The following is a 16,163-nucleotide window of genomic DNA, read 5'->3' as shown; positions in this document are numbered from 1 at the left end:
ATGACCTCTTTTTTGAAGAAGAAAGGAAATTAAGACACTAGAAAATATAATAAAACTTTTCTTTACCCTGACATCAAGGTCAAAATAAACAGGATCTATGTATCAAATTCTCCTTGACACTCCTTAAATTCTTCTCCTCACACTGGGAGAATCAATTTCAGAGGCAGAGAAAGATTACTTTAATATAATTTTTAACCAAACTTCTACATAAGAGGCAATGGCAATTATTCATTTAAATAAAGTGTTCCAGACACTGGTCAGTAGGCTGCTGCATTATGAAAAGCTGAAATGGATGAGGAGGAAACAGGAAGAGGACAGTTCCAAGTTGTTCTAGTAGGATACTATGTTAATCATTTCACCATGGGAAAATAACCACATGGTCAGGGTTCCCGGGAGAGAGAGTTTTTCATTTTTATCACTGGACTTCTTATAGCAATTTCTCATGGAAATATGTGCCAGCTACATTGGCATTTTGGGATTCCTTGATCTTGCCAAGCATGTTTCTGTCCCAGGGTCCTTTTGTACTTGTAGGGTACTGCACCTGGAAGGCTTCCCCCACATATCTGCCAAGCCAACTGGAATGCCTATGGACATTTATTTTCATCTAAGAAATGAGAAGGAAATGAGTGCTAAATAATGTTTAATTTACGTTATTGTAAAGGCTGACACAGGTACCCTGGTCTAGTCTGGTCCAAGCAGTTATGAATTTCATACAGTACCTGAGGTGACCTCACTGAACTGAGGACCTCCCAACACAGCGGCAAGGAAATGTGCTTCCTCACATGCTCATTTTCTCTCAGCATAGTATAATATATCATGTTTTACAGTGCTTGATTAAGTGAATCCCCATGTTACTATCCAGTTTCCACACTCACAAAATGAGAAAAGTTTTAAAATATTCTTGAAAGGAAGCTATTAACAAAGATAACACTTCTATTTCAAGCACGAGAGAACAAGAGTATTGAAGAGTTAACCCTTCTTTATAATCCTACTCTTCATCAGCCATATTGTGAGATTGAAAACCATCACTGCCTAATCGTATGACAGGTAGGTAAAATATGCCAAATTACCAAGAAGACTATTTGGAATATGGATTTATATTCACTGTTGTTGGAGAGGAGCTTAACTCACTGTCCTCAATTATGGCAGCCAGTGTTAGCGTCAAGTGGTCAACTAAGAAGATATTTAATAACAAAGCATCCATAACATAAAAACATTCTAGACTTATTTTGTCAACAATGGTTGAAGTCAGACAATATTCAATTTAAAACTTTACAGAATTTAAATCAAATGATAATATTTAGAAAGTTCTTCGTGGATGCAATTAAAAATGGCTAAACAGTACAACTGACAACAAACGGAGATGTATTTTTTGTTAGCAAATATTGTTCAAGATGCAAAAAAAAAAACCCCAAGAAATTGGTACAAATAATATTAGAACAAACTACATGTTGAAGGTTTATTGTTAAGTTAAATAAAAGAACATGTTTCTGGTGTTTCCCAGCCTATGGTATTTTCTAGATTCTATTTCAATACTTTCACAGATGAAGAACTATTCTTTTGGAGAACCAACAAGGAAGAAAATGGAGAGAAGCTCTCAGAAATTAATGAATTATTTAATTTTTAAAGAATCAATGTCTTATGGAAAAAAATGTACATAGAGCCACTGAGAAAGTAGCAGTTTTAACAGTCTTTAACAAAGAAAAGATTCTAGAGTAAGGTTATGGAGGTGCCTCCCATAAAATTCATTCAGTGCATAATTTGAAGGCAAGCTCATACAGCAAAATAAACTGAAGACAGAGTGTAAAAGTGCTACAGATGTCATCAGTATGATTAATTTTATAAAAATTCACATGTAAAATATACTAGAATCCTTAAAACATGTTGCAGTGATATAGGGAATGACCAGGAAAGTTTTGTGTCCTAGAAATTTGTATCACTGAGGTTCAAGTGGTAACCTTGCAAATTTTTGTAAGAGTTGTAGAAGCTAAAGATGTCCCAGAGTTTTATTCATCACATAAATGAATACTCCAAATTTGTTGATCTTTTCTGGAATAATAAGTGGCTCTTAGTTGTCAGTTACCTGGCCTGTATTTTAGAATAATAAATACAGTATGTCCGGCTTACAATTAATTGCTTGGAAAGCAACTTTCCAAAAAAAAAAGAAATAGAAGAAACAGAGAGGAGATTTTGAACAACTGTTATAATGTTTCTATCACTATGTGATTTTTCTAGTTGAAAATTATTTAAGTGTGTTTGATACTCTTTAAAATTTCATATCTGCACACTTAACTAGGAAAAAAAAAGAATTTCTAACAGGCTTTCAATCTTTCAAATAAAAAACATCAGTGAGATTGTAACACTAAAATATTAAAATGTAGCCTATTCTCATTAGTTTGTGAGAACAAGTCATGGTTAGTAGGGAAGATGGAGATCTACTCATCATATTACAACAAAAACATTTGCATTATCAGTTGGGAATGAAAACTAATTTTCAGTTAGTGTTTAATTTCTTTAATATGGATCTACCTATGTTAAAAGGTTATCTTTTTCAGTCATGACAGTCTTTAGATTCAAGTGTTGAAATAAACTAAAATTTTACTAGACCTCTGAATTACACCGCATGGGGCCACACTACAATTTTCAGAATCATAGAGTCTGTCAATCACATTGTTCTCACCAAACAAAACAACAACAACAACAACAACAACAACATTCTGCTTCTCATTCTGTAAGAGTAAGAAGATTTTTTGTGTTGTCAAAGTAAAATAAAATCAGTTTTTAAAATATTGCTGATTTCATCTTTATTTTGTTCTTTAAATTTTTTTGATATATTGGAAACTATACCTAAAATATTAGCACAGCATTACATATGTATGTCAATAACATCTCATTTATACATTCCATATATATATATATATATACACATCATTTATATGTACGTGATATATAAATGGGATATGCTGAAAATTCTTTTACTTAAAGAGGCACAATCAAAACATTTTGAACACCTCTGGTCTAATGGAAGAAACAGACATGTGAGCAAAAATTACAGCCACAGGCAGTGAAGGATATGGAAGCATGAGGTGAAAGGTATGTGTGACAAAGGCAACACAGCAGAGCAAGTGCTTACTTACAACCAGAAAATTGAGTCAAATCTCTTAGAGAACTGACTCTGAACAGAGTTGTCCAGAATGAGTAAAATGTCTCCAAGGTATTCGGGTGGGTGCCAGAGGAAGGGGTGGACAAGCCCTCCAGCCAAGGACACAGCAGGGATGAATCTTGGTAGCAAGAAAGGCAGAGCATTCCGACAGAACTGTCATATTTTCAAATAGCTAAGTGCACATTTAGGGGAGTTCCAGGTGATGGGGCTGGACAGTATGGCAGGGACCAGATCATGGAGGGTTATGGGTGCTACAGTGGAGCCATGAGCCAGTGAACAAGCCATAGAGCAGGGAGCATCCAACTGGCCTCGGTCCTGGATCTGCCATTTACCAGCTATGTGATCTTAAATTACTTAGTTAACTTCTCTAAGTCTCAGCTTCCTCATCTGGGGGGGGGGGGGGGGGGAAGCGGAGACAGTAAAGCTATTGTGAATGATAGAAGTCATAAAGTGCTTACTTGTCTGTACATAATAAGATTTTTTTAAATGTTATGGTTCTTTTGATGACTATGATGGGGAGACTTTGAAGTAATTCAAGCAGTGATATAACAGGTGATTTAGAAAAATCTCTCTGGCAGCTCTCTGTAGCACAAATCTGAGGAATGTGAAACCTAGAGCAGGGAGACAGTTAAAAGGCTTATAGTTAGTTAGAGGACAAAGAATAAGGGCCTGGGCTGAAGTAGTAAGCATAGACACATAGAGCAGGAAACAGAATAAGAGCCATGGAGGACATAGTCAGTACCGCCTAAATCCATTGTGCTTATACCCCTTTGTGAAAATGATTAAAGTAAACTACACTAGACCCACAAAAGTTGTGTGTGTGGAATACAAATCCTGGAGTCAAAGTCTCCAGGTGTGGATCCCAAGTTTACCCTAACTACATATGTGATCTGGGGAAGTCACTTAACCTCGTGCTTCTGTAATGGGGATCTCAAACAGGGATAACCTCATAGAATTATCTCATCATGTTTAAAACGTGATTAAAGAAGTGACTGGCATCCAGTAGACATTATATATGAATGAGTTTCTTAAATAAAAATTATCTCCAGAAAATACTGTTAAAGGTAGTAAGATGTTTGGGGAAAATGATACACATTGACTGTTGTTATAAATTTCTTAGGGAAAAAATAATCTGTATCCTAAAATGGTGAAATTCAAGCCAGGTAAATTTTGATAAAGGGAATGAGAGGGATGCCTGGGTGGCTCAGTCAGTTAAGCATCTGACACTTGATTTCAGCTCAGATCATGATCTCACAGTTCAGTAGATTGAGCCCCATGTCGGCCTCTGCAGTTTGGAGACTGCTTGGGATTCTGTCTCCCTGTCTCTCTCCCCGCCTCTCCTGCTCCTACTCAAGCTCTCTATATCAAAATAAGTAAAATTTTTAAAAAAAAATTTAAAGGAATGAAAGAAGAGCAGTAAAAGAAGAAATGTTGCCTAGACAGAATTAGACAGAATATAAACCTATATTTATTTTCAGGAAAACTCACCCACCCCATTGTTTTATCAATCCAGTACCCACACTACTTTCAAATAAAAGTGGAAAAGCTAGTCATGGATCAGCAGATTCTAAACACCCGAGACCAAGGTTAGGAAAACTATTTGTTACATAATTAACTCACAGGATCTTTCACGCAATGTTTCAAATGGCAAACCTATGATATTTTTTAGTATATTTATCTGAAACACACTGGATTTAAAAGCCAGTTAAGGTCAGGGAGCCTGGGTGGCTCAGTTGGTTAAGTGTCCAACTTCCGCTCAGGTCACGATCTTACAGTTTGTGAGTTCGAGCCCCACGTCTGGCTCTGTGCTGACAGCTCAGAGCCTGTAACCTGCTTCAAATTCTGTGTCTCCCTCTCTCTCTGCTCCTTCCCCGCTGGCACTCTGTCTCTCTTTTCCAAAACTAAATTAAAAAATTAAAAAAAAATAAAAGCCAGTTAAGGAAAACTACATCCAGACTGTCATAACACCAAACTATACCCACTATCACCAAAGATCTGCTACATATCCATGGATTTCACAAGACACTGAAGACAATTTGTTGAGAACCTAGCAACTATACTTTTTCATAATGACAAAGAATGGTAAATAATTAAAAAAAATAAAATGCCTAAGGTAATTCAATACTATAAATATGTTCTCATTGAGGAGGTCAAACAATGAAATATCCACCAAACATCAAATATATTTCGTTTCTCATATAAGGCTTTTAACTTCATGAAGCTATTTATTCTTAAGGACTCTTTTCTTTTTTTTCTTTTTTTTTAATCTTTATTTATTTTTGAGAGAGAGCCAGAGAGCGAGTAGGGCACAGGCAGAGAAAGAGGGAGACACAGAATCCGAGGCAGGCTCCAGGCTCTGAACTGCCAACACAGAGCCCGACGTGGGGCTCGAACTCACGAATCGCGAGATCATGCCCTGAGCCTAAGTCAGACGCTTAATCGACTGAACCACCCAGGAGCCCTTCTTAAGGATTCTTTAATGAGGCTAATGCGGGAGTTCTCCATTTCCTTTTCTTTTTTTTTTTTTTTTTAAGTTTATTCATTTTAAGAGACAGAGAGAGAGAGAGAGAGAGAGAGAGCACAAGCAGGGGAGGGGCAAAGAGAAGGAGTGAAAGAATATCCCAAGCAAGCTCTGCCAGTGCAGAGCTTGAACTCACAAACCGTGAGATCATGACCTGAGCCAAAATCAAGAGTCGAACTCTTAACCAACTAACAGAACCACCCAGGCATCCCCCCATTTCCTTTTACAAAAATCTCATGGCATTCATCATTAATCTGTTAGAATAGATACAATAAAATTTCTGGAATCCATGTATTTTTTAGGTTTATTTATAATTAAACTGGTTTGCTTTCCAGTCTTGTCTCTCAATGCACATGATCTTGGGGATACACTTCCCATAATCCTTCTCCCTGAACCTATTAAAAGAAAAAATTGTTATAAATGCTTTTAAGAGTTAAGTCTTAGATGGTGACATGCTATTTCATACAAACTCCAAATCAGGGGCGCCTGAGTGGCTCAATTGTTTAAGTGTCTGATTTCAGCTCAGGTCATGATCTCACAGTTCGTGGGTTCGAGCCCCACGTCGGGCTCTGTGTTGACAGCTTGGAGCCTGGGACATGCTTCAGATTCTGTGTCTCCCTCTCTCTCTGCTCCTCCCCTGCTCACGGTCTGTCTCTCTCTGTCTCTCAATAATAAATAAACATTAAAAAATTAAAAAAAAAAACTCCAAGTCAAAGTTATGGCAGTTTTCAGCATTACTAAATGATAGCCCATTCGCTTTATCCAAAGTGATACAGAGAGAGGCATGATGCCCCTGCCATAGGGAAAGAATTACATTTGACTTTGAGCTGCTTTATATAATCTTTTTGCAAATAATTTATTTTTTCAGAATCAGTTTTTTCATCCAAAAACTGAGGATAATAAAACTTTGTCTATTCACGTGGCATCAAATGAGATAACACATGTTAACGCACTTGGACGATTGTAAGATATACACATGTGAAGTATTTTTAGCTAAATGTATAAATTAGCTTCTACTTTTGAACACTTATTAACTGATAGAAGAAGTTTAAATTATTTTGGAAGCTCATATTTTAAAACCATTGCCATGAGAAACATACAAATATTATTTAGATAGGTATAATATGTATGTCACAATGACATTACATACTGACTTTTGGACTTGCAAAAACTTTCATTAAGAACAACAATCACCTTGATTAATATCCAATAAAAGTTCAGAGTATTTACTTTCAATTTTGGGGGGTAGGGTAGAGGGTTGAGAGAGAGAGAGAGAGAGGGAGAATTTTAATAAGCAGGCTCCATGCTCAGCACAGAGCCCAAAGCAGGGCTCAATCCCACGACTCTGGGATCACGACCTGAGCCAAAATCAAGAGTTGGACACTCAACCCAGTAGTTACCCAGGCACCCCAGAGTACTTACTTTTAAATTGAGAGTTCTGGACTCCGACAGTAATGTTCGAGAAACACTTTTTTAGACTAACTGAAAGTAGGCACCTTCCTTCTATGGGTGATGAAGATGGTAAATTTTCAAGCTAACATACATGAAATGCATGTAATTGATAATATGAACCTACGGAACTGATGTCTTTGAGGAGTGTCAACTCATTCAGTTCTAAACAGGAAACTTTCATGTCTTCCAGTAACTGCTTTCAACTATGATAAAACCAAATCCCTCCCTTAATAATACTTTGGTCAGAAATCCCACGCATTTCTGTTGGCTTTTGGTTATTAAAACAGTCTAGCTGAATTACAGCTTCAGTCTAATGTCTGTCTCTAGGCTCTCTCCCTAAGCACCATGGCCGGTTTGTGGCTCCAGGGCTTGGTGTGGGCAGGAGGGTGTTGGCTGTTCTTTTTCTGCCTCTCTAGAACTCCTCCCAAGTTGAAGGCAGGAAGATTGGAGAAAGAGGGGGATGGTAGATATATTTATTCATAACTGAATGAGGTGGCATTTCTCCCTGGTTGTTGCACTTCTCTCTGGTTAATATTGAGTAGCCATCTCTGTCCACTCTGTGGCCAGCGTCCAGATGCTAGGGCACTTGTGTAGTTTCTTCAAAGAGCCATGGAGAGCTTTGCCACAGTTCCCTAACTTGGGAAATAGGGCTCCTGCTAGGCTCCCTTCCAAGCCCTCTAACAGTCCCTCAGGATGCCAGCTTGCACCTGCCAATCCCTAGCTAAGAGCTTGGCCCATCTGGGTAGGGTACTGTCATGGCAGTTCAAATCCCATCACTTCTGTGACAGTCTTTCACACCTGGGAAATGCAAGAATCCTTGCCTTAGCAAACAGTTAAGCTCCTACTTGTTCTCTCTCATTCTCCCTCTCTGTCTCTATCTCTGTCTTTCTTTTTCTCTCCTTCTTCTTACATCTTTATCCAGTTTTATTCTCCCCACCCACCACTCCCTACTTCTTATTCCACCGTTCACATGGCACTAGGAAAGCCAGCAATTCTATTGACAAAGAGGACGTCCTGCTAGGGAATAGCTTGCCAGGTTCCCCTCTTGCAGGCACCTCCAGTCTTTACAATGATCATTTTTAAGCTTCCCAGCACTTCCTTGCCTCCCTGCAATTCATAGATCTTGGCTTCAGAAAGGGAAAATCTTCCCACTACTAATGATGACTTAATCACCATGCTAAAGACCCAGACAATTCTTGAGTCTCTCTGGTCCTTCTCTTGTATCAGCTGGGAAAGGGGCAGTGGGAAAGTGCCGGAAGAATGTCTCATGCCACCCTTCAGTAAGCCCTGTGGTGACTGACATATCTGGCCTCAACTTTCTACAGCAGCGGTTCTGAATCTTGACCACACATTAGAATTGTCTTTAGCGTGTTTATAAATCTTGATACCTAGGGCTCCCTTGGCCAATTAAATCGGATTTGGATGAAGACCACACTGTTTTTTGTTTTTCTATAAACTTCCTTTGGGGCACCATCTTAGCCTACTTTCATTCTCTCAGGTACCTCTTTCTATCAGTTCAGGAGAAGTCAGATTTGCAATCAAATCCCACCATTTTTTACAGCTTCACCTTTGGCAAGTAACATAGCCTTTCTGTGCCTGAATTCCTTCATCTCTAAAATGAAGATATTTTTCATACTATTTCTTGGGTTTTGGGGGTCATTTGAAAATACCTGCAAAGAAAATATTACAAAGAACATTTCCCTGAAAAGAGCTTGATAAATGTTGGTTACATATATGCCATGTCCCGATAATGGTAAAGTTCATGCATAGTCATTATTTTAGCTCATTGTCTTTCAACAGTGTTCTGTCTTAAAACCCACAATTCCAAAACAAAGATTTAAATAACATATGCTTAATAGATTTACCTAGCATGCATTGACTTCTGTAAACATACCTGCTATTAGAATTTCTAGAAAGCTCTCAAAAACTTAACAAAATGAAGTGACAAAGATGTTACCAGCTTTCCATATGTAGTAAAGAGCATTTATCCTCAAATACACATATTCAAACACATTAAAATATTTCTTTTTCCCTTTAGAAGTAGCTATGCTTCTGGAATTATTTTATTTGAAACATTTTAGAGACCTCACTGATGGTACTAATGGGTAAGATGATGTTACTTGATTGTGCCTTACCTAAATACCACATCTTTATTTAAAGTTTTACAGAGAGGACAAACAGAATCATTAAATCCACTTCTGCCCATAAAATAGATGACTGTAATCTGTCATCTCAATTTTAATAAAAGCTACTTGAAACTTTGAATTGAAATTCAATAAGAGAATTATAAGTACCATAGTGTCTATATGTTTTAAAGAAAGCTTAAAGTGCTAAACATTCTAACATATAAAGGATACAGTGTGCACATTTCTTTCTTTATTATATTTAAAATGTGAGTTATTTCTGAATTGCTCATAAGATTTGTTTGTAAAACAAAAATTTCTCCCCACTTCTTTATATGAAGGTTTCCCAAATTGTCAAGAGCATACCCAGAGACAAAGCCACGTAAGTACATATTCCAAAAAAAGAGTTTTGTAAAGTAAAAGTGCTAACATAGTTTTTCTAAGAATGTTTGCACACATACAATGGAGTTTTATGTTATAAATAGATCTCAATAAATTTATTTCTATGAATGATATTCTCAAAGTATACCTTACAGAATATTGTCCTATGATTCTGTATTAGAGATATTTGTTTTCTATAACATCTATTTAGAACATAAGTTAAAAGATATATAAACATTTAAAAACCAGACAACTGTTACTGATTATTTGGGCCTTGTAAAAATTCAATTTATTCTTTTTTTATGTTTATTTATTTATTGAGAGAAAGAGAGAGAGAGCATGGGTGGGGAAGGAGCAGAGAGAATGGGAGAGAGAGAATCCCAAGCAGGCTCTGTGCTATCAGTGCAGAGCTTGACAAGGGACTTGATCTCACAAACCATGAGATCATGACCTGAGCCAAAATCAAGAGTCAGACACTCAACTGACTGAGCCACCCAGGAGCCCCCAAAATTCAATTTATTCTTGAAACAAATCCAAATTTTATGGCTTTGAGCTTCAATGTTATAAAAATTTGATTATTAATATTTCTCTTAGTGATCTTTAAAAGTTGGAGTTTGCCTACAGTTCAGTCAGCCAGTCAAATACTAAAAATGTTTGAACATCTCTCAAAAGTGACTAAATGTGTCACTAGAAGGATATTTATAATTTATATATTTATATATATATTTATAAATTTATAATTTATAGGGAATTATAATCTACTCAACTTCTACTCATTGTTAATAACATTAGATTAGCTTTTTTTCACTATTTCAGCTTGTTAGATTCTCATTTTATACAGAATTATAAAAAATCTGAACACTAGATATTTTAAAACAAGCCAAAAATTTGTTATCTATAGAACTGCTTTGTAGTGTCCCCATTTTAAGGGAGCATGATTCAAGCACTGTCTGGAATTTCCTTTTCTTTGTTAATGTATATTTTCTTCAATTCCAAATTCATCCTTTGCATGTTCTTCAAAACTGTGAGCATTGTGTTTGTTAGCAACCATCCCTACCCAGCCTTTCTACCCCATTCCTCTCCATCCTCCTTCTTGTAGGTAACTCGGAAGAGGAGGAAGTCCATGCCATGTTCATTTCACCTTGAGCCCAGGGACCATTCCTGGAACTGAGTGGACTCGATGTTTTAAATGAAAAACAGTAATCCCAGTGAGGTCATAGACTTGATAACATACAAAGTGACAAGCACTTTGCTCCAAGAGTTTTCTAGAACAAATAATGCTAGCATAAGAAATTAAATGTGAGTTTGAGTTAAGTGGAAAAAATAGACCAACAAAAGTAGGCATTGCCATAGTAACTTAGAAATTTTTCTTCTTTTGAAGGCTTTCTAGTCACTTTTTACATATGGGGAAAAGCAGACTGTAGTCTGTAGTGTATCTCTCTATCTCTCTCTCTCTCTCTCTCTCTCTCTCTCTCTCTGTCACGCACACACACACACACACACACATACACACACACACAAGAATTAATGCAAACATCCAGACGACTTCATAATACTTTTAAATCAACAATTAACTATACTATCACAAACTAGAAAACTAAAGCAAACATTCAAATGCTTTAATAATGGTCTTTTTAAAACCACAAATATATTGCCAGGGTATTTTAGGAAAGTTCGACTTGGGGGGAAGAGAAAGATCGAATTTTTTTACACTCAGACTTGTAATATCCTCTCTGAATCCTGTCAACAGAGACATCATCGGCAGAGAAATGCTCCCAAAGCACTGTTCACTAGCAATTCTTCAAAAACAAAATCAGTTCTTAAAAAAAAATCACCACACAATAGTTCCACTTTGAATTTTTTTAATGCTTATTTATTTTTGAGAGGGAACGAGACAGAGTGTGAGCAGTAGAGGGGCAGAAAGAGAGAGGGAGACACAGAATCCGAAGCAGGCTCTAGGCTCTGAGGTGTCAGCACAGAGCCCGATGCGGGGCTCTAACAGAGGAACCATGAGATCATGACATGAGCTGAAGTCAGACACTTAAGCGACTGAGCTACTCAGGTAACCTCCCTTTTAAAAAAAATTTTTTTAATGTTTATTTATTTTTGAGAAAGAGAGACAGAGTGTGAGCAGGGGAGGGGCAGAGAGAGAGGGACAATAGGTCCACTTTGAAACAAGCACATCGCGGACTCAGGAGAAGCCCAATACCCGACCCATTCTTAAGGTCTGGCCACAAAAGAACTACTGGAATAACAGCATCTAGCCACCTTTGTCCCTACATTTTAACTGGGAGGCAAGTGATTCTAAAGTTGCATACTATTAGGACAGTAAAACTAGAGCAATATTAGAACTTCACTGATGGTAGAGTACAATTTCCTCTTTACTTCTCTCTTTTTGTACAGCACTCAAAATTTTTGCCTCTTTCTCCCCCCACCCCCCAACACCTCACAACAGATGAGTCAGGAAGGGTGAGAGATTTGTCACAGGCCCGCTACAAGTTAGATCAGAGCTGGAATTAGAACCCAAATCTCAGTAACTGGAGCCAGCCAACTGCTATTCTAGACTCAGAACAACTCCAGTTCAGTGTCATGAATTCTGCATACTCCAAATTTGTCATTACTGTTTTGTCTGATGCTTCCTGCCATGGACTCCTAAAGCAACACAATGAAACCTCCTTTCCGGATTCTTCGATCACTGCTAGTCTAAAGCAGAGGAAAGTTACTTAAACTTTCTGGGCTTTTATCTAAACTCCGCAGGTTGAACTGGAAGTCTCTGAAAAACTTTCCAGTTCTAAAAATTCTGCTTTTCACCCTCTGTCTTATGCTTCATTCTTGATGTTTGAAATATTCACTAGGTGGCAGGATTCCACCATCACATTACAAAAGGATTTTTCGATGGAAGCCTGGGAGCAGAAAATTTCAAAGAAACTCCTTTCCTCAGAGTGAACAGAAAAAAAAAAAAAAAAAAAAAAGCCAAAGCCAAGAGAAAGAATAACTACAAAGGCCAGTAGTCCACATATTTCATAAAGTTCTAGATCCACTTTTAATATAATTATAAAGAGGAAATTAATCAAACATGTTTTTCATACAATACTACAATTTGGCATCCAAATCAGGTAAAAGTCTGCATTAATTTCATGCATTTTAAAGTTTATTTTATCTGAATCCCAATGTAAACTATATCGGATCCCTTCCAGCAAACTGGTAGCAAGAAACAATCAATATGATGGAAACAAAAACATCTAAAACATTTAAAATCATTTTTACATGCATTTCAAAGTTTCCTATAAGTTACTTACAATATATTTCTAATGTCTTTGAATTTTATTTTGAGCACTTAACTAGGTGAGTACACATGATGGTAGATTTTTGCATTTATTTGTAAAACCCTTAAGAGAATATTCTTTCAAATAGATTTTATGACATTTCATCATATATTTAAAATTATTGCCCCAAATCGGCCTTTTAAGAAATGCTGTATTGTAAATGTCACTACCAACGCTTTGTAAGAGTCCCCCAAAGCCAAGCTAATTGGTTATGCTGAGCTGAGCATTCCTCTTCTGCCAGAACCAAGTAAAGTAACATGAAACAATAACGCAACTGCATATTCTATATTGCCTAGAAGAAACTTCCCAAGTGTCTTGCCGGTTGTCAGAGAAGCTGATTAACTAGACTTTTCTTCAGCTGATAAATATGGCACTCTTGTTTGTTTGTTTGTTTGTTTTTTCTTTCAATTACTGGTTAATTGTATATATGCTATATGTTACTCGAAAGTTTTTTCGAAACACGAACAAACCCGCATCCTGGGAAAAGTTAGCATCAGCGCCAAAATCAGACCCATACATAACCTTCTGAATCAGCCCTTGAAAAAACCATCAACAGGTTGCTTTCATTCCCTCCCCGCACAGAGCGGTGATAACATCTCTTCGGAGGTCCTACCTTAGCAACTTGTAAGGGCTGCTTCTGCTCCTTGCCACCTTGCAATCTGAACCCCCAGGGCGCTCCACCGGTCATGGAAATGCAGATAAAATCCCCCGTGCCCATTTTCTCCTTTTAGTTGGGTAGCATGAAGAGCCTGAAAAGACAGACGAGGCTTCGGTGCGGTTGAGATGTGTGCTTAGCCCCAGGCGCCTCCAAGGTGGCAGGGCTGGGGAGCGCAGAGGCCGAGCTCCTGCTGCGGCCGCGGTCCCGGCCGCCGCTGCCGCGAACTAGCGCAGCTAATAGGATCATTCACAAGGAGGCAGAAGCGCTCCCTGGCATCGAGGACACCGCCCACTTTTGCGTCACGCTCCTTTGTTCAGCCCACTTCAAGCAAGGGAAGGAGACTCGCTCACCGCAGAAGGTCCTCTTTTGGGGCGGGTTTGGGGCGGTGGAGCAAGAGTTCCCTAGCACTCACATTTAATGCCAGCACTTAAAGAATGATTGAAAAACTTTCATTAAATAATCATATAAATAGTAGAGAACACGTGAAGGTTTTAATCTCCAGGCCACGAGTGTCATCTCCCAATATGAGCTCTGAGAACTCAACTACTAGACAATTCCATTCTCTCAAATAAATGTTTTAAGAAGAACCACATTGACGTTTGAAACAGACAAAAGGGAGTGACAGTGGGTGAAATTATTATTTTTCTAAGTTTTTACTGTCTACGGCCTGCAGAACTAATCCCATAAGAGGAAATAAAAGAAAGCAAAACATTTGAGTTTTTCCCTCAAAACCTCCTACTCTGAAAAGTGCTTTTTTTGAACTATCAGATAGGTATATACATTTTAGAGCCGGAGGATGTGGTTGGGGGGTGGGGAAGGAGAGGGAGAAGGAGGAGAAGAAAAGTTGAGGGGAAGGATTTCCCCCTGGAAATTATATTCTTTTAACAGCGCTCTTGAATGGTTTGGATTGCTTTAAATTTAAATAAGCGTTTCATTTTCTTCCCTGTTCAGCAGGAAGGAAACTTCTTAAACCAAAATAGCCAACTACATACAATGTCACCTACAAGTTTCTTATTTTTATAATCCCTCATCACTTCTTCTGAGTCTGGGTGGTCCAAAATAAAAGTTGATTTCAATGTTTTAAAATCTGAATACAATCTACCAAAAATCGTACAAATGGAACATTTTTATTTTCCCATAATGTTTTTATTTTCCATGACATTCATCCCTGTAGGGAACGGTAATTTGTGTTACATGTGGTACCAAACAAAATTGACTTCCAGACGCTCTGCCTGTTTCAGTACTAGGAAGCACTGTGCAGTGAACATCCATACAGCCTTGTTCCCCAGAAGCCAAACGTGTCAAGTGATTTTGTTTGTGCTTTCTCACTGGGGTAAGGAAGACAACATAACCAGAGACTGTTGGCTCTCAAAGAGACCCTTTGAAGGGCATGAGGAGCAGACAGGCATCTCAAGTTTGATTCTCTTCAGAGAGGTGAATTGGCTTCCCCAAAGTCTTTCTTTGAAAAAATATCATTTTATAAGTGACATCCTAAAGTATGACTGCTGAGAACAAAAGAAAAAGAACTTTTTACATGTTCTTTTTCCACCTTCTCGTGTCCCTCCTGTTCCTCAACCCAATTCAGTCTAGCTTCTATCCCCACAAGAGGGAAAACTCTCGGCAAGGTCACTTACTACCTCCTTGCTTTTGTGAGCACTTGAGATTATTAACCATGTCCCCCTTAGATTGTCTTCTCTCTTGGGCTTCGATTCGAGAACACAACACGCTCTTTCCTCTTGCATCTCTAGCCACTCGTCTTTGGCCTTGGGTAGTCCTCAGCCTCTACTAATTCATTAAATGTATGTGTTCTCTTTCAGGGCTATGTCCCGGTCTACTTTTCTCACTTTACATCCTTTCTATGGCTTCTTTCATTCACCCCATAGAATTTAACCTTCCCCCTCAATCTCAGATACAATTCCTCAACTCCAGGCCAATATATGCAACTGCTCATTAAACCTGTTTCTATGTGAACCTATCACAGAAACCTAAAACTCTGTATACTCAAAATCAAGTTCCTTTTTTTTTCTCCAAATTCTGCTTTTCCTCCTTTGTTTCCCATCTCAGGATAATCGGCAAACTTATTACCTTTCTCTTATGTCTGGTTCCCCTCAACCCTGACTTAAATGTAAATGTGAGGCTGGAGGCTGGAACGGGGGTAGCCATATTGTGACCATGAGGTAAAGCTGAAGAAAACTGCAAAGACTCCAGTGCTGATAAAATTAATGCCAATAGTTGTGCGCCTCCAGTTTCCTTACTGTGCAAGAAAAATGACCCTATTTGTTTAACCTGCTGTAGGTCCAGTTCATCGCTACTTGCAGCAGGTACACTCCTATCTGCTAACTCGAGGAATAGCTTCTCCATCCAACCAACCAGTTCCTCCAGAGAACCGGGGGCTCAAATATTGCTTTAATGTGAAGATTTAATCTGGGTCAGGACCTTGACAGAGAGTGTTTTATTTATCTTCAAAGTAACCATGCTAGGTAGTTATCAGTGTCTCTCTTTTACTGGTAATTAACTCAGTCTTAGATTCTACATGGTA

At 38.1% G+C, this 16,163-nt stretch overlaps 1 protein-coding gene across 2 annotated transcripts in view; it reads right to left on the bottom strand.

The window, feature by feature from the left end:
• SYNPO2 (synaptopodin 2) overlaps window positions 1-13,875 on the bottom strand; it is a 172,158-nt gene extending 158,283 nt beyond the window's left edge. Inside the window, exon 1 of one of the 2 annotated variants that reach the window (XM_060654293.3) lies at window positions 13,580-13,875. In XM_060654293.3, coding sequence (XP_060510276.1) covers window positions 13,580-13,684 — 105 coding nt within the window. In that variant the 5' untranslated portion in view covers window positions 13,685-13,875. The remainder of the gene's footprint in view (window positions 1-13,579) is intronic. The other variant, XM_060654291.3, reaches the window with a different exon arrangement.
• Window positions 13,876-16,163: the final 2,288 nt, after the last annotated feature.

The sequence above is a fragment of the Panthera onca genome, chromosome B1, assembly GCF_046562875.1.
Source record: "Panthera onca isolate mPanOnc1 chromosome B1, mPanOnc1 haplotype 2, whole genome shotgun sequence".
Classification (NCBI taxonomy): domain Eukaryota; kingdom Metazoa; phylum Chordata; class Mammalia; order Carnivora; family Felidae; genus Panthera; species Panthera onca.
This window is presented reverse-complemented; position numbering and strand designations above follow the sequence as displayed.